Source organism: Castanea sativa, chromosome 2 (genome assembly GCF_040712315.1).
Source record: "Castanea sativa cultivar Marrone di Chiusa Pesio chromosome 2, ASM4071231v1".
Taxonomy (NCBI): Eukaryota; Viridiplantae; Streptophyta; class Magnoliopsida; order Fagales; family Fagaceae; genus Castanea; species Castanea sativa.
Genome location: NC_134014.1, coordinates 21,575,501 through 21,603,281, shown reverse-complemented (window position 1 = coordinate 21,603,281; position 27,781 = coordinate 21,575,501). Strand labels below are relative to the sequence as shown.

Sequence of the window (27,781 nt, the reverse complement as noted above, 5' to 3'; positions counted from 1 at the left end):
TGTTGGCACTTACGAAAGATTCCATGGAATTTGAGTAAAATCTCATACTATTCATAAGTACTTTATCCATGATTGAATAATTTGAAATTTGGGGGGTCTAAATCAATATCAAATTTATTAGGTTGACACTTGCAAAAGATGTCATGGAGTTTGAGAACAATCTCGTACAATTCTTAAGTATTTTATCCATGATTAAATAACCATTTTGAAGAAGCAAACAACAATATTAAACACTTCTAATGAAAGCAAATATATGTAAGGAACCAATTATTGGTTGGCCTGACATTAATATGAAGGATTGATTTCTCTCTTTGGAACAGAATCAAGATCCTGATGGAAACTTTGATATGGATTGTTCAGCGCAGCAACATTGCTTGGACGAGAGAATACAACCTACAGTGTAGACATAAACCAAATATTTTTGAGATATATGACTATGTGCTACAGTGTTTTCAAGATAGATGCAAGTTCATAAGTCAATAATAATAGCAATTTGCCTAAGTGGAAGATGTGTGGTTTCATGAGTGAATATGTTTATCCAATGGTAAGCTCTTGTACAATTTAGCAATTTTTTAACCACTTAAACTCTTAAATAAAACTACGAATAATGAAAATGTGTGGCAATTTTTATTGATAAACTCTTCAAATCTAGTCTTTATCATTGGGATAATAAAATGGAAATTTTCTTGTTAAAAAATCATAGGAAGATTCACAAAGTTTCCTAAATACGAGTTCATTTAGAATTCAATTGTGACACATTATTATGTTAGTTTTTCCATAATCTTAGTTAATTACAAATATACCTTCATATAATTAAAAGTTATAAAATCAATTTATATATTTAATAACAAATGAACATTAGAAAACAATCTAAAATAAGAAATCTAAACATAAAATTTGATTGTTCAAATTAAATTGAAAAATAAGAAATAATTGCAAAGCATTAAAGTTACGACGACATCTAAAACATTTTTCTATGCATCTTGATGGGTTTTAAAACTTTGTATAACATCCAACCCAAAAAGAAATTTATATTTTTTTTATAATTTTATATGTGATTTTATAATAATATTTTAATGTTACGTAAAATTAAACTCAATCAGAATTGGTTTTGTACATGGGAGATGAAGGTTTATTTATTTATTAATCTTTTTAAGTGAGGGAAAGGGTGATTGTCCCTTCCAGCCAACGCCACCTGTAATTATGGTGTCAATAATGGTAAGAGGAGTGAAGGGAGGAAATGAAAGTGGTGGTGGGAGGCGTGAGGGGGGGGGGGGGGGGTAGAAGGGGGAGAGGTGAAGGTGGCAATTTATCCAGGTGAGTGGGAGACGGTTGTATTAATTGTTGACAATGCAAGGGAGGAGAGAGGAAGGTAATGTTGGGATGTGGTGGTAGGGAGAGTTAGGAGGAAGGAGGAGATGGTGGTGGCAATGATGATGTGGAGAGTGGAGATGGGGATAGGGGGAGAGGTGGTGGTGCTACTGGTATAAGCAGTGTAGAGGAGGAGATTGATGTTGGGAAATTAGGGAAAAAATAGTGGCACCAATTAAACATATTGTGGGAGGGAGGTGGTAGTAATGGTGGTGTGAAGTGTGCAGGGAGATGAAGGTGCTGGTGATGTAGAGGAGAGGGTGAGAAAGATGAGGACGAGGCACATGCTTGGTCTAGAAAATAGTGCTTTAGGCTTGAAGCATGAGCCATTTTTTTACAAATTTGATATAATTTCTTATTGATCATGAAAATTATTTCTATTAACTATTTTAGTTTGAATCAAATATTTTTTTATATAAATATTTTCTTAAAAAATACTTTGGTAAATGGCACTTCACGCTGAAAGAAAAAGTAGCTATAGTTAAACTTTACATGAACCTTAGCAAAATTCTACGAGCTAGTCAATATGTTCTTTTAATTGTAGCATAATATCACTGTAGGCAAGACACATACCTGATAATTTCCAAGTGTACGTGACGTAAAACCAGAAACACAATAATCAAAGTAATATTGCCACGTTCGTATGAACTTTTCGTCAAATCCAAGAGCAAGAATTTTGCTGTACACAGACATTAAAGCCCCCGCATCAATTAAAAAAAAAAAAAACCATGTAGTTGGCTTGATATCATGATCAGTTTTGCAAACTGTGTATAATAATGATAAATTTTTCATGTTTCACGGGGTGGCAATTTTTATCCATATTCATAAACCCACCCATTACCCACTTTATTTAGATAAGTCTTAATCCAACTCATTTGAATATTTGGATTAGATGGGTAAAGACCCATTTGGCTATTTAATTAGATGGGTCTAAATGGATAAATCCATTAATACCAACTAAACTCATCTAAAATTTAAATAAACAATGTAAAATCTAAATTTCTAAAAAATGACCAAAATATCTCTGAAACCTAAAAGATGACAAAAATACTCCCAAAACCCAAAAAAAAAAAAAAAAAAACCAAAATATCCCAAGACTCAAAAAATGACGAAAATACCCTCAAAACCTAAAAAATAACCGAAATACCCCCCAAAACCTAAAAATTACCAAAATATCCCAAAAAAAAAAAAAAAAAAACCAAAATCCCCCTGAAACCAAAAAATGACCAAAATACCCCCAAAACCTAACAAATGACCAAAATACCTCAAAAACTTAAAAATTACCAAAATACCTTCAAAACCCACAAAATGAGAAAAATACCCCCCCCCCCCCCCAAACCTCTAAAATGAGCAAAATACCCTCAAAACCCAAAAAATTAACAAAATGCTTCCTAAACCTAAAAAATGACCGAAATACCCCTTAAACCTTAAAAATGACCGAAATATCTCTAAAACCTTAAAATTACCAAAAATATCCCCAAAACCTAAAAAATGACCAAAATGCATCTGAAACCTAAAAAATGACTAAAATACCCTCAAAACCTGAAAAAATTACCAAATTATCCCGTAACCTAAAAAATGACTGAAATACCTCCGAAACCCATAAAATTACCAAAATACCCCCTAAAATTAAAAATGACCTAAATAACCTGAAACTTTAAAAAAAAAATAAAAAAAAGGACCACCCCCCCTCCCTCGGAAACCCAAAAAATGACTAGAATACTCCCAAAACCTAAAAAATGACTGAAATACCCTCGAAACCTAACAGTTACCAACATACACCCTACACCTAAAAAATTACCAAAATACCCCCCTAAACCTAAAAAATGATCGAAATACTCCAAGACCTAAAAAATGACTAAAATAACCCCAAAACCTAAAACAAAGACCAAAATACCTCAAAAATCTAAAAAATGACCGAAATACCCCCAAAATCTAACAATTACCAAAATACACCCTAAACCTAAAAAATTATCAAAATACTCCCTAAACCTAAAAAATAACCGAAATACCTCCAAAACCTAAAAAATAACTGAAATACCCCTGAAACCTAAAAAAAATTACCAAAATACCCTGAAACCTAAAAAATGATCGAAATACCCCAAAACTTAAAAAATGACCAAAATAACCCCAAAACCTAAAATGGTCGATAAAAACCCCCTGAAACATGTAAGATGACCAAAATACACCTGAAACATCTAAAATTACCGAAATAGAGGTTTAGGGTATTTTGGATGTTTCGAGAATATTTTTGACAAATTAAAGGTTCTAAGAGTCTTTCAGTCATTTTATAGGTTTCGAGGGAATTTCGGTCATTTTTTAGGTTTCGCGGTTATTTTGATCATCTTTTAGATTCTAAGGGTATTTTAGTAATTTTTTAGGTTACGAGGGCATTTCTGTCATCTTTTAGTTTTACGGTTATTTCAATAATTTTTATATTTTTTTTGTTAATTCGGTAAATTTCTAGGGTTCAGAAGCATTTTGGTAATTTTAAGGTTTTGAGGTATTTCGGTAATTTTTTAGGTTTTGGGGGTATTTTGGTCATTTTTAGGTTACGAGGGTATTTTGGTCATTTTTTGGGTTTCGGGGGTATTTTGGCCATTTTTTAGGTTTTGGGGGTATTTTGGTCATTTTTTGGGTTTTGGAAGTATTTTGGTCATTTTTAGGTTTCGAGGGTATTTTGTTATTTTTTTGGGTTTCGAGGGTATTTTGGTGATTTTTTAGGTTTTGGGGGGGTATTTTGGTCATTTTTTAGGTTTTGAGGGTATTTTGGTCATTTTTTAGGTTTTGGAGGTATTTTGGTCATTTTTTGGGTTTCAGGGGGTATTTTGGCCATTTTAGAGATTTTGGAGGTATTTTGGTCGTTTTATTGGTTTTTAAGCATATTTGGTGATTTTAGAGATATCATGGGTATTTTGGTCATTTTAGAGGTTTCATGGGTATTTTGCTCATTTTAGAGATTTTGGGGTTAATTTTCGATGTCCAAGGGTATATTGGTAATTTTGGAAGTGTAGGGGTATTTGCATCATTTTAGGTATTTAAGGGTATTTTGGTAATTTTGGTGGTCAAGAGGGTATTCAAGTAGTTTTAGATGTATTTGAGTCATATTGAGTTAAATGGGTGGGTTACTAATTAAATGGGTTGGGTTGATAATAAATAATTAATTTATATATAAACGAGTTATAAATGGATAAATGGTTAATTACACACCCAACCCATTTATGACCCAACCCGCCCATTTGCCACCCCTACCCCATAAAAAGCTTCTTTCTTTTCTATTTTCTACAAAGTAACAAAAATATGTGCATGTCCTAATCTTCAACCTGCAACAAAAATAAATTTTGAAATATGCGTTTTCCAAAAATTGATTATGTTCTATCTAACATTTATAGCAAGTTTCAAGGGAATACGGCTATATGTTTTGTGAACTCCATAAAGGACTAAAATTACTAGAACGGCCATTTTGCACTTTCAAATTTGCCTTACTTTGTAGAAAGAAATTGTAAATGCTCTAGGATGGCTATGTTTCTTTAGCATATAAAAAACTCTAAGCATTTCTCGGGTGGAAGGCTAATGGAACACGGGAGTGCATGATAGCAACAGTGGGTATTGTTAAAATATTAAGAGCCCAAATCTCTTATATATCTTAGGCGAAATTGATAATATATTTTTTCTGCAAATATAGTATCTAATTGAAAAGCTAATTTTTTTTTTTTGGCTAGTCTAACCACAACTTGGTGAAGAAATTATTTTAGTATTAGGAGGTGTCTTTCTTTGAGACGAGAAGTATGAGAATAACATGATACATTAACTGTATTCTTACCTCTGATTGTCCATAAAATTTTTTCTCCAACATTTGAGTGTTTGACAGTAATGAATCCCTATGTTCTCCGCGTGCTCCACGCTACACTTACAAAACTTTGAATTAATTTTCTAGAGAAAAATAGTTTAACCAAATAATAAAATAATACCAGAGTCTGGATGCGTTAGCCATGGCCGATGTTATCCTGCTTAATGAAGGTAGGCATCCACCAGGAAATATATATTCCTTTATAAAATCCGAACTTCGCCTGTACTCGTCGTAACGTTTGTCTGGTATTGATGTGAACTAAAGAAGAGACAATCACAAGGCAACTTCCATGGTTAGCAATATATTTAAACTAAACACAGAAGAGTTATAAAGACCAAGAAATTATAATAAAACTAGGAAAAAGATATATATATATATATATATATATATCATCATTTGTTTAATTACCTGCAGAACAAAAAGCCCGTCTTCTGCTAATAATGATTCACAGCAACCAAAAAACTCTTCCATATATTCATGGCCGACATGTTCTATCATCTCACTGAAAAATGTTATCAAAAGATTATGTTTGTATTTTATTTTTATTTTTTGTAGTCATTAAGGTTAGATTATGTTCAAGTTAGCTCATATTTGTTTTTGAGCCAAAGAACCATATGGATGTAGCGAAGTAGGGTAAGTGGAGTGGAACGTCATGAACCGATATAATATATAAACATTAATTTCAGTAACTCCAGTTTCTCATATAACGGATTAATCGCTTCTCACTCTTGTAGACGTAGGCACATTGCTAAAGAATGTAAAATCATTTTGTTGGTTTTCTTTCTTTAATCTTACTTAAACTGATTATATACATTACGGATTAAAATAGTTGGTGGCAAAGGAACTCACCAGGATATAATTCTGTCATATTTGTAGGTATCGGGCAATTGGCGGTAATCACAAAGGAGAAACTTAATGCGATCCTGCGAGCAAAGTTGATTAAGGTTAATTTTGAAGTAACTAACTGAACTTGAGAAAAAGAATAATTTCATAAGATGTGCCATATTTAACCAGATGGTTTCTTGCTAGGACGAGAACCAATTATTATATGCAAATTGTAAACCTAAACAAGGCAAAACAGATTTATAAATTATGTCAATGTGACCACAATAAAACAACGATTGTGATTCTATTCTTTTACCTCAAAAAATGGTCCTTGATTTAGTTTTAATTTTCATGAATTTAAGATTATATATATGGTGCAACATCATTAAAATTTAATTCCACCAAATAAAGAGTGACAACTCTTTTTAAATGATGTAGTACAACATTTAGATTTAGATTTATTAACTATCATATTTTTTTTTTCCATAAAATAGGTGTTAGGACATATGTGATTTATGTTAAGAACATATGTCAACATTTTATGTAATTGGCTAATCCTTTGACAAAACACATTTTACTTGTATTTGGGTAGATCTAGAATGTGTTTAATGCTTCAAGAAATAAGGTTTTAAGTTCAAGTATTAAAGTCATGCAAGTCTGTCCAAGGATTAAGTGAAGAAGTGTTGTTCATTAAAGTTCGATAGCTAGTATCTATCGAGTTTAAAAGAGTTGTTTCAACCTGAAGCTCAACAGCTGCTCGACAAATGGGGTATTTGTCGAGATTTATGAAGTTCAGTTTTTTTTTTTTTTTTTTTTTTTTTTTCAGAGCTTATTTTCATCCAATTCGTGAATGTATATTTAGGCTTTTTTTTCTCACAACCCTAAACATATATAAGGATTATTTTAAAGGCCGTCACAGGTTGCACAGTTGCACAAAAGCACAATTCTACAAGTGTGAAGAAAAGTGTGACTGGAAACCTAGTTTTCCCTAGTTCCTCTTTCTCCTGAAGAAGCTGCTGTGTTTATATACCATAGGGTTTTGTGACCAAGCAACTTCATGATCTTCATCGTGTGATGAACAGAAGAACTTTGTAGCCAACATTCTTCTCAAGTTGGTGATCAAGTTGTGTACTGGGCTCTGCGCATCAGATTCATTAATCACGTACTACGAGCCGTGTAATACAAGGAGAGATTGTCACTACAGAACAAGTCCAATTCGGTATTGGGGTAAGAGTTCAGCTGTAGATTGATATAAGGTACTGGGATTCCTTTACTTGTAACCGCTTGTTGTGATAATAGTGAATTCTCGAGAGTAATGACTTTAAAATCACCCGGTGGGGTCTTGGGGTAAGAGTTCAACTTTATTTTCCGCTGCATTATACTTTATTTGGTGACTTGTTTGTGCTGCCACGCTTATTGCGTGTAATTGAACCTAATTAATTCACTTGGATAATTAATTGGTTAATTCATCACAAGGGGTCAATACATTCTTGGCCTATCAAGTGGTATCAAAGCAGACATACTCTGATTAGGTTTTAATCTTTGCTATGTGATCCATTGTCCCTTATTGTCATGAAAATTCTTGATTGTTTTGGTTTGCATGATCTTGTGTTGAATGATGATGATGATATTCAAGATGCCTATTGCAAGCTTTATAATTTTTGTATGAAATCTCTTGAATGTTCTACAAAATTAAAAGCTAAATTTAAAAAGATCAAACTTGAAAAATATGATTTGATTGCAAAATTGGATGAAGCCAATAATTTGAATGAAAATTTTAAAAATCAAATTTCATCTCAGGCAGACAAAATTAAGAGTTTGGAAGAGCAACTAATTGAATTTAAAACTGAAGTTGAAAATTTAACTAGTGTCAAACTTGTTATTGAGCCTAACTCAAAAGAAAAAGATTTTTATATTCCCCCATTTAAAATGAATAATGAAGAGTTGAAGGCTAATATTGCTAGGATTGACAAAGGTAAACAATTTGATTTTAATGCTGAAGTTTCTAAACCTATGTCTAAAACTCCTTTTAGGTTGAATAAAAATTTTGAATTTGTCCCCACTTGTCATCGTTGTCATATTGTTGGTCATATTAAGCCAAATTGTCCTAAGTTGAGGTCTCTGTCAACCTCTAAGGTTAGACCTCCTTCTAGGAAGCCGAATAGCTCTAAAACTGCTCATGTTTGTCACCATTGTGGTGTTTCTGGACACATTCGTTCTAATTTCTTTAAGTTATATCCTCAAAAGCAAGTGTCCAAACGGTCATAGTTTTCCTCTCAATGACCTATACTTTTGTTTGGAGAGTTATTAAAAGCTTTGGGCTTTTTAACTCAATTTCAGGAGAATTTTAATTCTTATATGTCCTTTAGTAGACATACTAGAACACGTGTCTTTTCATCTTCACGGCCAAAGACTCATGCTGTATGGGTGAGAAAGGAGTCTAAGACTTAATTGTCTTTTCTGTTTGTCCTCTGCTTTAATTCTTTCTATCAAAGTAGGACTCTCTTTGTTTGATGTCTTATCTGCTTTTGAAATCATCATGCTTTCATGCATCTACATCTTTCTTTCATTCTTTCATATTGTTTGTCTGTTTTTGTTTGGTTGTTTAGTTTTTATTTTTGTTTTGTTTTCAAAAAATCAAAAATCAAAAATAAAAAGAGCAAAATCAAAAAAATACAAAAACAGTGTGTGTATGTGTACATTGGTACTTGTGTACCTTGAATGGCCAATGAAACAAAGTTTTCTAAACTTTAGATCTCTTGTAGCTTAGATGAGCATCTCTATGCACAACTAAGCAAGTGAGCTTTGTGGCTCATGTTTTTTATGAATAAGATTAAGTTATCTCTTGTACTTAATACTTGTATCACTCTTTTTGACGAGAATGACTAAAAAATCCTAAGAGAAAGGCATAAATAACTATCTCACCACTGTTGCCTGCTAATCATGAAATGACATCTGTATACTTTGGTATAGTAAAAGTGCAATGTCATAATGCTTAACATAATTGGGTATTTCTTTTCTCTCTCTTGTATGCCCATGCATGATATGCTTAATAAAAGAAAATATGCAAAGAAAAATTAAAGCAAACAGAATCAAAATGCTTTAAAACATGATTGCAAGCGTGTATTCTAAGAGATGTGGAATTTATAGGATGTACCTCAAAGGTGATAGTCCCCATCAAGCAGTTATGATCGTATGTGAGTTAAATTGATTTACTCACATCTCAAATTGTCATAACATAGAGACACTTATGCAATCTTTCGATATTTTTCATGCACAACACGCAATATTCTTTGCTACTCTTGATACATGTGCAGGTATAATGTGATTTGGTCATCACAAGGTTTACATGTGTTAATGTATGCTCACTAAACTATCTTAACTTGTTTTTGAAATATAAAATTGGTTAGACTTGTTTAGTGTGTGTGTGTGTGTGTGTGTGTGTTTTGAATCTAAATGCATGACATTTTCTTGATTGAGAGATGTTTTTGAGAGATTAAAATGTTGTTTGGATCCTTAGTTGAGTTGCATGTTTGATTGCATTCATGTCTGTGTTTTTCTCTTCTTGAAAAACTGTTCTTAAGCAATCTCGACAGCTCCTCGACACCTCTCGATAGCTCCTCGACACCTCTCGATAGCTCCTCGACACCTCTTAGGCTACCTATCGAGCTCTTCAGCTTCTTTTTATTGCAATTGCAATAGCTTCTCGATAGCTCTTCAATCCATCAAGAAAGTTTCACCTCAATAGATGCTCGATAGCTCCTCGATCCATCGAGCCATTTTTGCTATGGACACCTCTGGATAGCTGCTCAATAGATGCATCTGTCGAAGTTTAAACCTTGACACCTCTCGATCTATCGAGATTTAAGAGGTTTTATATATAGGATCTGCATGATTTCAAGTTCATTTCTCTCAATCTCTCTCGACTCTTGTTGACACTTTACCTCCCAAAACCTCTCTCTCTCTCTCTCTCTCTCTCACTTCAAACTTCTTTACCAAGAGTTTTTCGACCTAAAGATCATCTTCTTTCATCTCGTATGTTCCTTTTTCACTTGTTCTTCATGCATTTTATGCATTTGACCTAACTTTTTGGAACTTTTTGAAAAATATTGGGTTTTTCAAAATTGATGGAGTTTTTGTGAAATTTTTGGGATGGGCTTTGTGAAAATGGTTTTAAATCATCATGCATTGCATCTCACTTGCATTATAACAATGTTTCATGCATTTTAGATGTGTGTTTAATTTGTTGAAATGATTGTGTGCTGGTAGGATTTGATTGGATTGGGCTGAGCCCACGATGTTTTTACTATTGCATATCACATACTCATGCATTTTCATGCATATGTACCTTACATTCTCTATATTCTTATATATAGATTATGATTGGTGCTTTTATGTCTCTGTCTCTATCTGTTTCTCTGTCTCTCTCTGTCTCTTTGTCTCTGTCTCTCTATCTCTCTGTCTTTGTCTCTGTCTCTCTCTCTCTCTGTCTCTCTCTCTCTCTCTCTCTCTCTCTCTCTCTCTCTCTCTCTCTCTCTCTCTCTCTCGGTTAGTTTCTCTATGGCACCTAAATGAAAATCTACTTCGTCCTGGAACCCTTTTCATTCCGAGGCATCCTCTTTTTCTGATCCTACTCCCCCTCATATTCGATTCCGCAATGATAAAGTCTGACATGACTTTTCAGAGAACTTTTCTAGACGAGTCATTCATTTGGAACACCAAGTCATTTTGTCGGATTTCTCTGAGACTGACCTACCCATTGTCATTCACATTAGGGGTTGGGAGTAACTGTGTGACATCCCGATCACTTATCCATCCGTGCTTGTCCATCACAGCAAGGATTTGATGATTCAGTACCTCTCTTTGTCACTCGCGTTCGAGGTACACGCATCATGGTCACTTCAGATATTGTATCCGACGTGCTCCATGTCCCTAGGGTAGTGCATCCTAACTACCCTGGTTGTGATCATCTCAAGATCCTATCTAAAGACGAGCTTATGTCCTCTTTTTGTGAGCGTCCCTCTGATTGTGAGCTTATGTCCCTCTGTGAGGTCCGAGGTTTCTTGATATGGTGATGACTTTTGTTTTGCATCCTTTGTCTCACTATAACTCTATCACAAAGCCCTGTGATCGATTTTTGCTATCCCTCTTAGAGCATACCGCTATTAACATCCCCTCTCACTTCACTCTGTCCCTTATAGATGTCTATTGGGATAAGACGACCCGTGATAAGCTTATTTTTCCTTCGGCTATCACGTGGATCATTTGCCATTTTTCTATCTCCTATCTTGAGTCAGACCACTTTTCTGTCATGTGTACCATAGACACCGCTACCGTTAAATGAAGCGAGGCGCAGCAACATTCGAGGAGGTCTGGGATGGCGATTCCTCCAACTTATACATCTCCATCCACATTCGCTCCCTCTTCATCTATGGGCAGTGTGTCTCTCGAGGACATCATGACACAGCTTGTGTGCATGGATGCTCGCCTCGACACTCTTAGTAATGAGTTATGTTAGGTGAACACCCGTGTTGGTCGTATTGCACAACGACAGGTTGCCATAGGTGGTTTTGCTGCTTACTCTTCTCCATTTCCACCGGCTTCAAAGGATGAGAGTGATGATGGCTCCAGTAGTGATGATGTTGATGAGGATGATGGTGCTAGCTCACCCAGTGATGATGAGATGTCTACTTGATATACTTACCCTTTGTCACTCGTGACAAAAAGGGAGAGTAGTTTTGGATATGAGAGTAGTCATACTCATAGGGGGAGCGTTAGTATAGGAGATTTTTGTTAGGGGGAGTGTTCATATCTTGAGAGATGTAGTGAAGACTTTTATGTATCTTTTTCTTTTCTCTCTATTTTAGATATATTGTTCATGTACCTTAGATCTTGTGATCATGCTGTGATAGCAAACCATGTACTTGTTGATATATATACATTTGAGGTTGTTTTACAGTGTTGTTTACATGTGTTGTTTCTTTTCTCTCTTTATGCACATGCTTCTTATATATTGTATGCAATCTTTTAATTCTGTCTCACACTAAGATGCCTTAATAAGTTTTGTTTAAGTGTTTTAGAAATACAGGTTGTTAAAATCTTCCTTGCCATGAACTTTCTTCTTGCAAAATTTTTCAAGAGTTTGTGTTCGGATAGATTTTATTGTATTCAACAAGTGAGTATGAACTGAGTGATTTATGACTTTTCTCATATATTCATTTTTTTGTTGTGGTTTTATCACGGATAGCCAAAGGGGGAGAATGTTAGGACATATATGATTCATGCTAGGAACATATGTCAACATAAGGTTTCAAGTTCATGTGTTAAAGGCATGCAAGTCTGTCTAAGAATCAAGTGAAGAAGTGTTGTTTATTAAAACTCGACAGCTAGTATCTATCGAGTTTAAAAGAGCTGTTTCAGCCTGAGGCTCGACTCCTATCTGTCGAGATTTATGATATTCAGTTTTTTTTTTTTTTTTTTTTTTCAGAGCTAATTTTCATCCAATCCGTGAATGTATGTTTGGGTTTTCTTTTCTCACAACCCTAAACATATATAAGGATTATTTTAAGGGCCATCACAAGTTGCACAGTTGCACAAGAGCACAATTCCACAAGTGTGAAGAAAAGTGTGACCGGATACCTAGTTTTCCCTTGTTCTTCTTTCTCTTGAAGAAGCTACTATGTTTGTACACCATAGGGTTTTGTGACCAAGAAACTTCATGATCTTCATCGTGTGATGAACAAAAGAACTTTGCAGCCAACATTCTTCTTAAGTTGGTGATCAAGTCGCGTACTGAGATCCGCGCATCAGATTGGTTAGTCACGTACTGGGAGCCATGCAATACAAAGAAAGATTGTTACTACAGAATAAGTCCAATTGGATATTGGGGTAAGAGTTCAACTATAAGTTGGTATAAGGTACTGGGATTCCTTTTCTTGTAACCACTTGTTGTGATAATAGTAAATTCTCAGGAGTGGTGACCTTAAAATCACCGTGTCAACAAATCACCGTATCAACTTTATTTTCCCCTACATTATACTTTATTTGGTGATTTCTTTGTACTGCCACGCTTATTGCATGTAATTGAATCTAATTAATTCATTTGGCTAATTAATTGGTTAATTCATCACAAGGGGTCAATACATTCTTGGTCTATCAATAGGTCCAATATTATAAAGAAAATGAAGATGATCATTCTCCATATAACAAAAGTAAATGGATAAAAGTTGTTAGGTATACAGATGTGAGTGAATTTCACAATGAATAATGATGGGATAGGTGTGTGGATAATATAATATAGTCGGTTCCAAACTCAAAGGCTTTAAGCCTTTTGAGTCAAATAATATCCCTATATGTTATATTAATTACTTAATTAGATGTTTCCCAATGTGTTCTCTGCCCAACAAGTGGTATTAAAGCACATGGGGTTGTGTGGCAAAGGTTACAAGGTTATCAACATCGCTTTCACAATTGGAGCGGAACGGTATATCACATAAAGCAACCCCATAAAACTCACAAAAATGATTTTGGAAAAAGACCCAACAAATGAATATTTCTATTAGTGCTAGATCATGCAGTGGCGTGAAGTTCCCATGGACTTGGAAGTGTAGGCCGAGTTCTCATCGAAAAATGTGCAAGGTTGACATGTGGTTCACATAGATGGAGACCCATGAATGATGAATTGATGAAGAAAAAACTTATAAGGCAAGGGGTAGCAAGTAAGGCCCATGAATGACCCACTAAGAGGTTTTGAAGCTCGCAAAGAAGCAGAGACTCACACGTAAGGGGCTGAGAGATTATTTAGTTTACACATATAAGTGAAATCTCACATTGAATAATAATAAGAAGAGTGAGTGATTAATATATCATAGTTGACCCAGACTCAAAGGCTTAAACCTTTTGAGTTAAGTGATGTCTCTATATGCTATACTATGTACAATCAGAAACAACTTTTTTTTAATACCTTTTATGGTAAACGTCATTCATCAAATTAGCATGGTTTTGAAACCTGGATCGTACAGTCCAACTAGGAAAACCTTGAACCGTTCATTTTTGTAGTTTTTTTAGCCTCAAGAATCGCTCTATGGGAAAAAAGTAGGGACCCGTGCGAACCGCGGTCAGCTCTCACGATTCTAAGAACCATGATTAGACCGCTTCTCACAGCTCCCTACTTTCCATTGAATCTGAACCTAAAAAGAAAAAAGAAAAAAAAAAACACAGAAAAGGAGAAAAGGAAGAAGACGACGACAAAGCAGAGGTGGCGCCATGAAGCAACTGTTTATTCTTTTGCTGCATCTTCTTCTTCTTCTTTCTTTTTTTTTCTTCTTCTTCTTTTTTTTTTTCTTCTTCTTCTTCTCTGTCCATCTCCCTCTCTCTCTTTTTTGCTAAACCTTGTTATGTATGCGGTCTGGTTTCTCACTTTCTCTTTCTTTGTATTTGTTATGACTATACTGACACTAGCTACCTAGCATTGGAAATATTGAAAGCTTCCTAAGCTCTCCACGTGTCTATAGTAAACTGACACTAGCTGCCTAGCATTGGAAATATTGAAAGCTTTTAAATTTTGAATAAAAGATGAGCTCTCCACGTGAAAGCTCTCCATTACTTCTTTTTAGCTTTGGCCTTTAAGCCCAACGTGATGTGACATAATGTACGTGTATTGCCAGATTGTTACAGTATTGTAACAAATTTATATTTAGAATAATGCTAATATTAAAATATTTTTAACAATTTTTGTCATAAGTTGTGAGTGATAAAAATATAAACTCATATACATCCACAGTTTTTTTCACTGTCACAACTTATCATATAATGAGTTGTAGTAAAAGTTGTGTGAAATATTATAATACTAGTATTGCTATTATATTTAAAGTTTTTTTTTTGGAAATAGATATACTTATACTTATAATTATAAATTATTAAATAATTATTTTAATTTTTAAATTATTACATAATTTAAATATTTTATTTTATTTGAGGTAAGTGTCCTGATTATTATTATTATTATTATTATTATTATTATTATTATCAAAAGTTTGCGTAGTATGTAAATAAATAAAGATATACTCTATTTATATTTGCTTAGGATTTGACATTTCTTATTTGTCTTGTAAAAGTTATGATATAAAAAATATTTGAAAGATATATCTCTATATTAAATTAGACTATTTTAGTTAATTTTTCTATTTTTCTTAATTTAATGTTTTTATTTATATTTAAAATAATTATTAAATTAATTATGACATCATCACGGTGCGACCTCGATCCAACCTCAGTTTAACCTCAAAAACCTTGAACCTCTTCCTTTTACGGTTCAATGAATAGTCCGGGTTTGAAAACCATGCAAATTAGTACCTGAAGGCCAGCATCTTTCACTTTCTTTTCCGCAAGTTTTAGCTGCTCTTTAGACAAAGTGATGCCCGTGTATTTGCATCCAATTCGAGTGACAACTTCAATAGCAAAGCTTCCCCAGCCACACCCAATTTCAAGAACTTCATGCTTCTCTTCAATTCTTGCCTAAGTTAATTGAAAAAAAGAAAAAAAAAAAAAAAAAAAAAAAGGAGATTAGTTTAGGGCAGGAAAGTTTTAAAAAATTTGACATAACCCAGTAGAAAAGTCTCACCTTTTCAATCAAAGTAGATATTTTTCTCAGCTGCGCAACCTTTAAGTCCTCATCTTCCTTCTAAGAAATATAGTCATAAAGGTGAATTTAAGTTAAAGCTAAAGCTTAAAAAGGAGGTTGTTATATCATGAAAGGGTTAATTTTGATCCTGACCTTAAATACAGCGGTGGAGTACGTCATCGTTTCGTCCAGGAACAGAGCGAAAAGTTCGTTACTCTAGAAACACAAATAAAATGAATAATAAGTTTATGCTTGATATCAATTATGTCACTAATCATGTTTGAATACTATCATTCTATCACTTATGCCACTAATTTAGGTTTATATACTATCATTCAACGGAAAAGGTTTATCATTCTAAACGTATAGGGTCTGTTTAGATACTGCTTATTGCTGAAAATTGAAAAAGTTGTAGCAAAATAATATTTAAATGTGTAAATAGTACTTTGGGACCCAGTTTTAGTGAAAATTTTGCTGAAAAAAGAAGTTTATGGGTCCTGTGAACAGTACACGAAACCTACTAAAAAAACATTGCTGCTAGAAATGCATAAAACACGCTTCCCAAACCACGCAGTCTCAAATGTCAACATGTGAATTGAACTCACAAGCCCATTAGCTTTAGTCTAGTATTTGTTGCGTGCATTAGAACCCTAAAATTTTTAAACTGATCAAAAGCAAAACGCCACTTAGCCGACTTTAACAAAATAGTACTCCAACATAATGTATGGACAAAATTTTGCTAAAAAAGTAATTGTAACCTAAGAGTACAATCTTACTCAATATCTTTTTATTGGAGGTGAATTTTAACAAATCTACCATTGAATTACATTTTTTTCTTATATCCTTCATACTTATAAAATTTTTAGAAAATTAAAAATCAATAGTTGTGTCATCAATAAATTGTTAAAATTGCAAGTTTTTGTAGTTTAAAATTTTGCATAAAATATAATCTTATAAATCATTTAGTAATAATATCCGATTGGCACAACAATGACATCTATATTAAGAGCATAAAGAATATGTAATCTAATGATTAAATTTTCAAAATATATAATAATATTAATGATATTAAATAAGTTGTAGGCTTAAGTTATAACTAATTTTGTAGCTAAACTTTATCCATTGAGGTTAATTTGGATTTTTGTTAGAATGCCTCTACATTCTACACCATTTTTCATCTATTCATATTTGTTATTGAAATTTTCAAGACATAGGACAAAGGCCAAATCACATAAATTCTTGGTGTTATCTTTTTTGTGTGTGTTTTTATATTTTTATTTTGGGTTTTCTTCACTTCTCTTATATATTTTTTAGACATGGAAAAGCAGGTAGAAAGTTGTTGCCCCGACTTGAACCCAAAATGTTCAACCTAGATATAAAGCAAGCCAACTCATGACCCGCCCTTTTTTGTTGGCCAACCCGGCTAACCTGTGACCTAACATGTTTTTTAAACCTTTATCTTTTCTAAAAAATATTTAGACTGCATGCCAAGGTGCTAGGTGCATAGACATAAAGGCACAAAACACTGCACTGGCACTACCTAGCCATTTAGTAACCACCTGCGGCAGTGGTCATGTCTTTATTTATTAAAAAAAAAAAGTTAATTAAAAGGGAAAAAAATACAAAAGGAAAAAACTTTTATAACTATACGTCTACACTACTAAATGTGTAACTAGCACCAAAAAAAAAAAAAAAAAGTAAAAGAAAGAGTTCAAAAGTCCAGTGAACTTGAATCTAAAGTATGTAAAGTTTAAATATATAATTTTTAGTGCTCCTTAGAATCTACTTCTCTTTCAAGTTGTAAAATTGTAATTATACGCATTCTAGCTATGAGTTTTTAACATGGAAGATTTTGTTATCAAGACTGTAACAAATTTTAGTCATGCTGAAAACTATATATCAAATTTGGAAGGATATGGAAAGCTTTATCTTTTCTATTTCATTCATTTTTTTCCCCTCACATGTATAATAGTAATACAAATAGTCTAATAATAGAAGGTGCCCACTTAACAAAGAAAAACGAAGGGTATTAGATGCAAATGCACAACCACCACCTCTACCAACAAACCCAAAACCACCACCTGCCAACCCATAATCCCTACAAATCACACTCACCAACCATTGCACAACCTAGAAAAACTCATCAATGGGATACCCACCACTAGCCACCACCACCACAAACTGAAACCCATCCAATTGCCACCACTGCAAACCTAGCCCAAAAACAACCCACCAAAAAATAACCTAACAACCACCATGTCCACAACCTAACCGCCACAGCCATCGTGCCCATAAGCCAAAATCAAACCAATAACCACCACAAAATCCCACTTTTCAAACCCAAACCCAAATCTTCAAACTCAAACCCAAATCAATCAATAACCAAACACACAATAGGAGAGAGAGAGAGAGAGAGAGAGAGAGAGAGAGAGAGAGAGAGAGATATTTGGCCATAGTAAAAGTAATGTATAAAAAAGTATAGAAAAAAGGGAAGAGGAGTGGCAGCCACTGTTGGTGGTGGCCGTGCCGCATGTCACCACTGTCAATGGTTGCCTCTCATGAGCTTTGGTCATAGATCTTAGTTAGATCCAGGAGAGAGAGAGAGAGAGAGAGAGAGAGAGAGAGAGAGAGAGAGAGAGAGAGAGAGAGAGAGAGAGAGAGAGAGAGAGAGAGAGAGTTAAAAAAAAGTTTTTAATTTAATTTGTTGCTACAATAAACTGCTATCTATTCCTATAGATAGCAGCTTCTGTAACTGATTGAAAAAAAAAAAAATTTAGCTTTAGCATCACTAATAATGCATGCTTTTTGGCTTTTTGAGTGGCAAAATAATTTTTTTTTGTTAAAATACTGCTATCAATGTGAATGCTCTAAAAAAATCAAGGAAGAGATAAAAGTGGAGGGATTCCGTCAATTTGAAAATAATAAGGAATTTAAAAAGTGTAAAAAAAAAAAAAAGTATTGGGCTTGTGCTAATGAGATGTATTAAAAAATTATAACAAATTGTATTGATTGGCCCAAATTATCGCTAAAAGACTACTAAATTAATTTGTTTACTGTTAACGAAGATAATAACAATAATAATAATAATAACAAACACATAAAGAAAACATTAGGAATTTATGTGGTCGGCCTTTAGCCTACATCCATGAGTGAAAATGAAAGAAAAAATTTCATTAACAAATTTGGAGAATACAAAGATAGTGTAGATGCCCTCTCATATAATCTAAATTAACTTAATACACCCAAATAATTTTCTTGGCCAAGACTAGGGTTGTACCTAAAACAAATGGTAAATTTTCTTTGTATTAAAATTTCTGCATAACACTCTCAAAATGATTTCTCTGTAATTTTAACTAAAAGCCAAACAAAACAAAGGCAAATAAAAGCACCCAGATCCAAGGTTTGGCTTCCATAAAATTATAAAAAAAAAAAAAAAAGGGTCTCAACTAAAAACAATGAAATTAAAGGTCATAGTCTTATACCAGCTCGTAATGACGAGAGATGTTCCTGCGTGCCTGTGTAATAGTATTTTTCCTTGAAAAATGCTTCAGAATATAGCCTGCAGATCCTACAGCAGCCGTGAATATCAATGGTGTCCACCAACCCCTATAGTCACAAATAAATAAATAAAATTTGAGCAATGGAGGAGATAATTAATTAAAATATGATTATCCAAGCTTCTAGCAAGTCTGGCAGTTGCAATATGTACCTTCTCTTATTCAATGTCAAGATAGAGGACTTTGAATCTCTGCTAGCAATAAGAATCTGCAAAACATGTCAGCAAGGTAAATTCTAAGGAGGTAAATACCACAAACATGCTTTGTACGTCTTAGGGTCAGAGCAGCGCAGTTTTGGAATTAACTCAAACTCTAATCAATCTTACCAAAAAGAGGTTTAGAAGACCTTCATTCTCATCTTTGAAAGAAATATCTCCATCAATAAATGCATCAGCAAGGCCTAAATCAGCCCGTGTCATAATCTGATCAAAACAATCTAGCTCTCATCAATGGTGTTGAGGTATAGTATAATTAAATGCCAATATAATTTGCAACCTATTAATTAACTTTGAAAAAAAAATTATTGCTAATTTCAAAAATAGTTATACTATGTTGCAACTTGCATACCGAACAGATCAAAGAACCGGAAAAGAGAGTGGCAACTGAGTTTCTAATCCGATCATAATCAGATGGTCGAACTAGTGACATCATTAATATAGTTAATAATTTTAAAATTATAGAAGTAAATAATGAGATATATATAATAAATTTATAACTAGTGATATTTAGTTTAAAAATATATTTCAAAATTTTTTAAAAATAATTCACAACACATAATATCAAAGTTATACTAAAGTTTCATTTATTATTTAATTTCTATATTAATTATTATTGTTCAATTATCACTTATATAGTTATATAATATATTATCATTTAAATAATATATAGTTGTTTGGTTATTTAAATTAGTTTGACTTTTGAGTACTAAGAGGGCGTTTGGATTGCACTTATTCCTGCGTCTGGTTTTCAGTTTTTTTTTTTTTTTTTATTTTATTTTTCCTCCAGCCGCAAGTGTTGACCCAATTTTCTGTGAACAGTGCATTCGTGCACTGTTCACGGACCCACAAATTTCACTTTTCAGTAACTTTTTCATTAAAAATGGGTCTCGCGGTACTATTCACACATTTTAAAATTATTTTGCTACAGTATTTTCAGTTTTCAGTTTTCAGCAATAAGTTCTATCCAAACGGACCCTAAGTTTAAGTAAAATATTTTTTCTTTTTTCGTCTTTTTCCATTCCAATTGCTCTGACTCCAGATTCTCCATTAATTTAGTACTACTTTCCTAGAATAACGTTACTATTTCTTTCTTTCTTTTTTCTTTTTTGAAGAAAACGTTACTATTTCTTTCGTAAACTCCTACGACCACCATTACTTACCATTCAAAGAAGAGAGGTGCTACGTCCACAATATTTTTATAACATTTTTACAACAAATCATAGGTGGTTAGTTGTTATTGGTTCAAATTTGAACCTAACACTAAGATTACTTTTTTGCCCCAACAATAACAACCAGTAACATCCTGCCACTTAGGATTTGTTGTAAAAATGTTGTAAAAATGTTGTGGACATATCATTTCTCTTCAAAGAAACCAAACAATAATTGATAGGCAAGTCCTTTTTTGCTGGAAAACAATTATAGCCGTATATAATACAAATACAAAACAAAGTAACAAACATTGGCAGAAATATCATTTAAATTTAATAGTAAATGATTAATTTTTTAATATACAACATTACCTATATACCCCTAAAAAAAATTACCTATATAATTTAAAAAGAAATGCTAACAAATGTTCTGACAGTGGTTAATAATCTATTTAAAGAAAAGTTTTATGAAAAAAAAAAAGTAATTAATGTTTTGACAGATTTTTTTATTTTTCATAAAAGTAATATCAAAACTTTCTTAAATGAATTGTTAACCATTGTATTAAGAACACTTGTTAGCATTTTCCTAAATTATATAGATAATGTTGTATATTAAAAAATTAAGCATTTATTAAATTTAAATTGTATTTATGTGAATGTTTGTTTTGTATTTGTATTATGGAAAATGCTAATGAATGCCCTTACGGTATTAGTTAATAATTATTTAAAGAAAGTTTTAATGGGAAAAGTCAATAAAGCAATTAATGTTTTGACAACATTTTTCATTTTCCATAAAAGTGATGTTAAAACTTTCCTAAAATAGATTGTTAAACAATGCCTTAAAGACATTTGTTAACATGACCCATGTATTATATACGGCTATAAGAGCATCCACAGCAGTGGAGCTAAAAATTTAGCTTTTTAGCTCCACAAAAAGTTACTTTATTTATTTTACCTACTCACTTTACAAAACATGCTGCAGCAGTGGATCTATTTTAGCTTTCAACACAATAAAATAATATAAACATCACAATAAAATAATATATCTATTACAATAAAATAATATATCCAATACAATAAAATAATATATCCACTACAATAAACAACAATCACAACCACCCGCAACCGCAACTGCAACCACTGCCACTACCGCCGCCGCCACCGCAATTGCTACCACCGCCACTACCACTGTCGCCGCCGCCGCCGCAACAATCTTTATTTTTTCTTCTTCTTCTATTTATTCTCAAGAATTATATTTTTCAAAAAAAAATGTTACATCCACAATATTTTTTACAATACTTTCACGAGAATCATAACAAAATCTTATATGGAAAATTGTTACTAATTCTAATTTGATCCCGCCATTAAAATTATATTTTTACTCACCAATATTAGTTAATTACTTAAAAATTTATTGTGAAAATATTGTAAAATTTTTTTAAATTGAGATGTCTTATTCTTTGCTTTTCTTTCATCCGTTTCTTTTCTTTTCTTTTTCTTTTTTTTTTTTTTTTTTTTTTTCTTGCATTTTCTCCACCACACACGTAGATAGCACTCCATCCACTCCTTTTTTTTTTCTTTACTTTCCCCTTTCTCCAAACCCACCCTCCCTCTTTCTTTCTGCCTCCTCCAGCTCTCTCGTTTTCTCCTCTCTTCTTCTTCTTTTTTTTTTTTTTTTTTTTTTTCATCTTCTACTTGATTCCATAAATTCTCTAGCTCTTTTTGTGGTTTGGGTTCGTGTGTTTGGGTCCGTGTAGATCGGTAGTGGTGGTGGGTTTGCTCATCAATGGTTTTTTTTTTTTTTTCCTTCTATTTTTGAGATGGGTTTGGTGATTGATGGTAGTAGGTTGATGGTGTTGGTTTTGGTTTTGGTTGTGTTGACGGTGGTGTGGATTTAATGGGTTTTGGGGTTATTTTGGTTGTTGTTGGTGGTGGTTCATGGTGGATTTATGGGTTTAGTGGTGGTGGATTTATGGGTTTTTGTGTGTTGGAGGTGGTGGAGGTGTGTGTATGGTGGAGAGGTTGCTGATTTTTTTTTTTTTTTTTTTTTTTTGTGATTGTTGGGGTGTGTGTGGTGGTGAGGTGGTGGAAGAGACAGTGTCGGCTTGGGTCAGTGACGTTGAGGCCGGCGGAGGTGCGGTGAGCTTCAGAGAAGGAGAGACTGAAATGGATGAGCTTTCCGGAGTGACTGAAGCGAGGAGGGACAGCGTGAAATGAAAGCCAGGGAGCAGGGAGTCTGATAAATGGTTTTTTAATGGAACCCGAATAAAATACTATTTTTTTTTTATAACTTTCAGCTACAGTGCTCATGTATTGATACATGAGCACTGTAGCGCAAAGCTAAAAAAATTTAGCTTTGCCTCCACTGCTGCGTATGAGATTTTGTGGTTTGAGTGGAGCTAAAATAGCAATATAGCTATTTAGCTCCACTGCTGTGAATGCTCTAATTGTTTTCCAGCAAAAAAGGACGCGCCTATCAATTATTGTTAGGTTTCTTTGAATCATAAGTAATAGTGGTTCTAGGAGTTTACAAAAAAAAAAATAGTAACGTCATTCCAGGAAAGTGGTACTACATTAATGGAGAATCTCGAGTCAGAACAATTGGAATGGAAAGATACGAAAATAGAAAAAATATTTTACTTAAACTTAGCCCTCAAAAGTTACGCTGTCTACACTCCTCATAAAATTATTAAATCCACCTACCTACTCCACTTATCCACTTCTTTTTATTTATTTGAACAAAATTTGACAATATTTTACTTAAACTTAGCACTCAAAAGTTAAGCAGTCGACACTTCCCATAAAATTATTAAATCCACCAACTTACCCCACCTATCCACTTCTTTCTATTTATTTAAACAAAATTTGATATGCGTGTTAAGAACATAAGGATCATAAAATTTAATGGTTGAATTTTTAAAATTGACACTCAAAAAGGAAATATATGAGAAGTTTGAAGAGTTTCCCTCCAAACTAGTTTGAAAAGAAACTTTGTTCCTTATTTTTTAAGCTTTCCATTTCCCCTCTTTTAAATTTCGAATCAGCTTATTTTCCATCTCTCAAACTCTCTCTCCCTTGAAAATTTCAAGAATCAGTGATTTGAAAACGGCCAAGTTAGATAATTCACTTAAAAAAAATATCAAGATCATCCTCTAATATTTACCTCTAATTCTATCTCTTTCTATCTCTGCAAACATATGTGGTTTTTATTTTTTTCATATTATTTTTATTTTTTTAAGGAAAATGTATGCGTCTTTTTTGAAGTTAAACAGAACTATTCAAGAACTAGTTCAATCATACCAGTTTTCGAATTTCACAATTGAACCACCGCTTTCCAGTTTTTTCTACTTTTTATGCAATTTTCGGTTTTTAACATGAACCGAACAAAATTGATGTTTGGTTCCCGATTGAACCGATCAAACTGGCCGGTCTTGTGAGTTTTTAAAACCATGGTTACAATTGATTCTTATATAATAATTCCAACATAGGGTACTAGTACACACCTTCCAATAAAATTGGGGATTTTGAACCTCAAGAACTATTTTCAGAGAACACTTTTTCTTATCTCCTTCAAAGGTAAATATTGTGTCCCCTTCCTCCAATAAGCTGCAGTACAGCAAGGCATAGTATATCAATCTTCTTCTTTTTTTGAGATAATACATACAGAAGACATAGGGGATGAGAAAGGACAGAGTGGGAAGACAAGTAGTATATCAATTTTATTGATGCAATTTAAGTATAGACAAAGTTTAGTTACAAAATTGGTTGTAGTTTAAAACTATGATCTTACTCAATATTTTTTTTATTGAAGATGAATTTTGATAAATCCACTATTGGATTATATATTCTTCTTATATTCTCCATACTTGCAGAATTTTTTAAAAATTAAATATTAATAGCTATGTTATCAATAAGTTATTTAAATTATAAGTTTTTTGTAGTTTAAAATTATATACAAAATATAAGCTTATAGAACATATAGTAAATAATATTCGATTGAAACAAAATTTGACATGTATATTAAGAGCGTAAAGAATATGCAATTTAACTATTAGATTTTCAAAATATATAGTAATGTCTATTTTATTGAATAAGATTGTAACCTTAGGCTAGAACCAATTTTGTTGCTAAACTTTGTCCTTTAAATATAGTTTGTGTGAGACTTTGATGGGATGGAATTTAGGAAACACGATAGAACCATAGCTACAACCTCAACTTCGACCGAGTTGTGATGGATCTTTCAAATCAGATGGAGCTCTTGACCGAACAAATCACATGTTAAAGGAGATCTCAAGCCATCCAAGGACCCAAAAATCAGGTGGCTAAGGAGGCTCTATTAGTTAGAAAACTAGTGGAGAAGAATAGATATAAGAATGACAAATCTCTGTACAACGCATATAGAGCTTGCCTTACTTTTTTTTTTTTGCTGAGTGAATGAGTATATATAATGCATAGGCCGGGGAGAGGATTTTGGCAGGAAGGGACATATGAAGATATAAATAATTTGTTGTCATATCAAGTCGGTTAAAGGGATTTGTGTCAGGGTGGCAGCCTAATTAACGTTATAGCTGGTTGTTCTGTCCAGTCAATAGAATCTGGTTGAGCTGAATAGGGGACTTGTAGATAGATATGGCAAAATTCAACATCACTCGTGAACCTAAATATAACATATATGGGTTAACACTTAAAGGATTCGTGTCATATTTGGGTTGATACGATTGGCTCGTTTAATAAATATGTTATATTTATGTCTAACTTATAAAACCCGTTTGACCCGTCTAACTCGTTTAATTAAAAGTAATTTTATCAATATACCCTTTAAAACTTAGGTATATAAACTAATTAATTGTTATGGTTTTGCTTTCTTTGACATATTGTGATTGATTATTTGTCATATTAAGATTTGTTTTAGTTTTAAATGATTATTTCTGATGCAGTTATTGGTTAGTTCTGAATTTTATATTTAAAAAAATTATTTTTTATAGGAAAAAAAATTATTTTTTATAGGAAAAAAATTTATTTTTTATAGGAAAAAAAATGTATTTGTTTGCTTTTTCATAGTTCAAATCAATTTGGTTAATATTATTTTTTTTTTTCGCTTTGATAAAATCTGATAACGGATTGATACAACTGGCCTGTTTAATAAATAGGTCATATTAGGGTTAAGAAATTTTGATCCGTTTAATAAACTTGTTAGGTTAATATTGACCCATATAGTTGAATACTTATGAGTCAACACGACATTAACTTGACATATAAACATGTCCTATAGATGTTGGTCAACTTTCCGTGGGTCTTTGAGGCCCGGCCACCTACAATTTGATTGTTGACACAGTGGGCATTGAAAGTATTTTTCTGAGATGGTAACAGCAGTTGATATTAAAGATTTGTAGTACGATGGTAGTCAAGTATTGTTTTTCGATGGCAGTTGGTGGTGCGTGCCTAACATAAATAACAAGGTGGTGGCAACATAGTTGGAAAACTGGGTGCTGCTATTGGTGGTGGAATTTAAAAACAATCTGGATTGTAATTCATTGGACAAAATTCCAAACTAGCTCTTGCATGATAGACTCATAGACCACGTACAATACTGATTTTCAGAGAGTGCATATATGCATATATAGAACGAATATATACATAGAGGATATCTATGTTAAAAGAGTAAACTCACACGAAACATCCAGCTGAGATATAAGTTCCAAGGAACCTAGTGACAAAGAGGCGCGCCCCTGCTTCTATGAGAGATGGTTTCATGTGTTTAGGCTTGCTTAGAAAAGCATTGGTTTCTCCAATCAAACTATCTGCAGCAGCCATTTCAAGGCTCTTGGCAAAGAGAAATATAAGTTACAAGCGATTGGCAAAGAGATGCAGAAGTTACGAGTGAATGGCAAAGAGAAGTAGAAGTTTACAATTTATAGGAAGGGAATCTTAGAAATTTAAATTATATCAAATTACAATTTACAATAAGTACATATGCCGGCCGTAAGATACCTTCCCTTCAAACTAATGTTATTCTTGAATGAAAAGTATTATAGAACTTAGATACAACAAACAAAAAATTATAGATTGGACAGTCTGACCTTGACTAGCTTTTTTATATTATAGCAACTTGACTAGCTTCTAATAAACCTAATGGCGAGACGAATAGATTAATAGCAACATGTTATATGTAAACTAAGGAATTTTTTTTTTTTTTTTTTGAGAAAGAAACTTCATTCATTCAATCATAATAATAACGTATCCTAATACAAGGATTCCAAAGCTGGTGGGGGAGAGTCCTCCAACCAATACAAATCATTTTTTAAAATTTTTAGTATGTTGAGCAAGAACATACACTACCTTATTGCCTCCCCTCCTAATCTTACTAGTTGTAGCTCACTATAAACCAGAAATCAAATGGCGAATATCATCCACCACATTGCCTAGGAACGAATAGTTAGTCTCAGCTGAAGAAATAGCTTGCATAACATTGGTATTATCTCTCTCTACCATTAGTGTAGTGAAACCAGCATTGACAGTGAATTCAAGAGATCTTTGGCACGCAAGGAGTTCAGCTTCCTTACTTGTATCCACCTTCGACCCAATAGCAGACATACCAACCATCACTTCGCCCTTCTCATTTCGAATTATTGCACCTATACCAAATTTCTCCATCCCTGAAAATATTGCTGCATCAAAGTTTAGCTTGTATACCGTAGATGGAGGTGGCTTCTAGATTTCACTGCTTGGTTGCTCCATCGGACTCACACTCAGATGCACTTGGGCTTGTTTAAACTCCTCCAAAAACTCCTCTGCTCTCTTGTTACATAGTTACGTTGTTTCCATATAAGCCAACATTGAACCCAAAACAGCTCCATTTCTTCAGTCAAAAGCTTGTCCACCAGATGCTCCATCAGCTGCATGACATCTCGAAAGCTTGAAATTCCCTTCTGCAGTTTCGGTATGCTCCCTGCCCACACATCTTGCACCGTAGCACAGTCCCATAAAACATGAATTGCCGGCTTAGCCTCTCTGGTACAAATTTGGCATTTGTCTTCATTAATAATTCTTCTCTTTACTAGATTGAACCTTGTAGGTAAAATATCATTGCATGCTCTCCAACTGAAAATTTTAATTTTATTTGGTATACAGAGCTTCCACAAAACTGGCCAGATAATTTTCACAACACAACCCCTTGAGGATTCAGCCCA

At 33.2% G+C, this 27,781-nt stretch overlaps 1 protein-coding gene across 1 annotated transcript; it reads right to left on the bottom strand.

Annotated features, from left to right (window-relative positions):
* Positions 1–149: 149 nt before the first annotated feature.
* Positions 150–26,429, bottom strand: LOC142624131 (uncharacterized). The gene is made up of 14 exons (XM_075797639.1): positions 26,263–26,429; positions 24,095–24,197; positions 19,552–19,647; positions 19,378–19,433; positions 19,151–19,274; positions 15,822–15,884; positions 15,669–15,728; positions 15,401–15,562; positions 6,071–6,144; positions 5,630–5,723; positions 5,343–5,479; positions 5,195–5,275; positions 1,945–2,050; positions 150–393 (listed from the first exon to the last, which is right to left on the bottom strand). Exons 1-14 carry the CDS (start codon positions 26,403–26,405, stop codon positions 286–288), a joined length of 1,407 nt encoding a protein of 468 aa, XP_075653754.1. The 5' UTR covers positions 26,406–26,429; the 3' UTR covers positions 150–285.
* Positions 26,430–27,781: the final 1,352 nt, after the last annotated feature.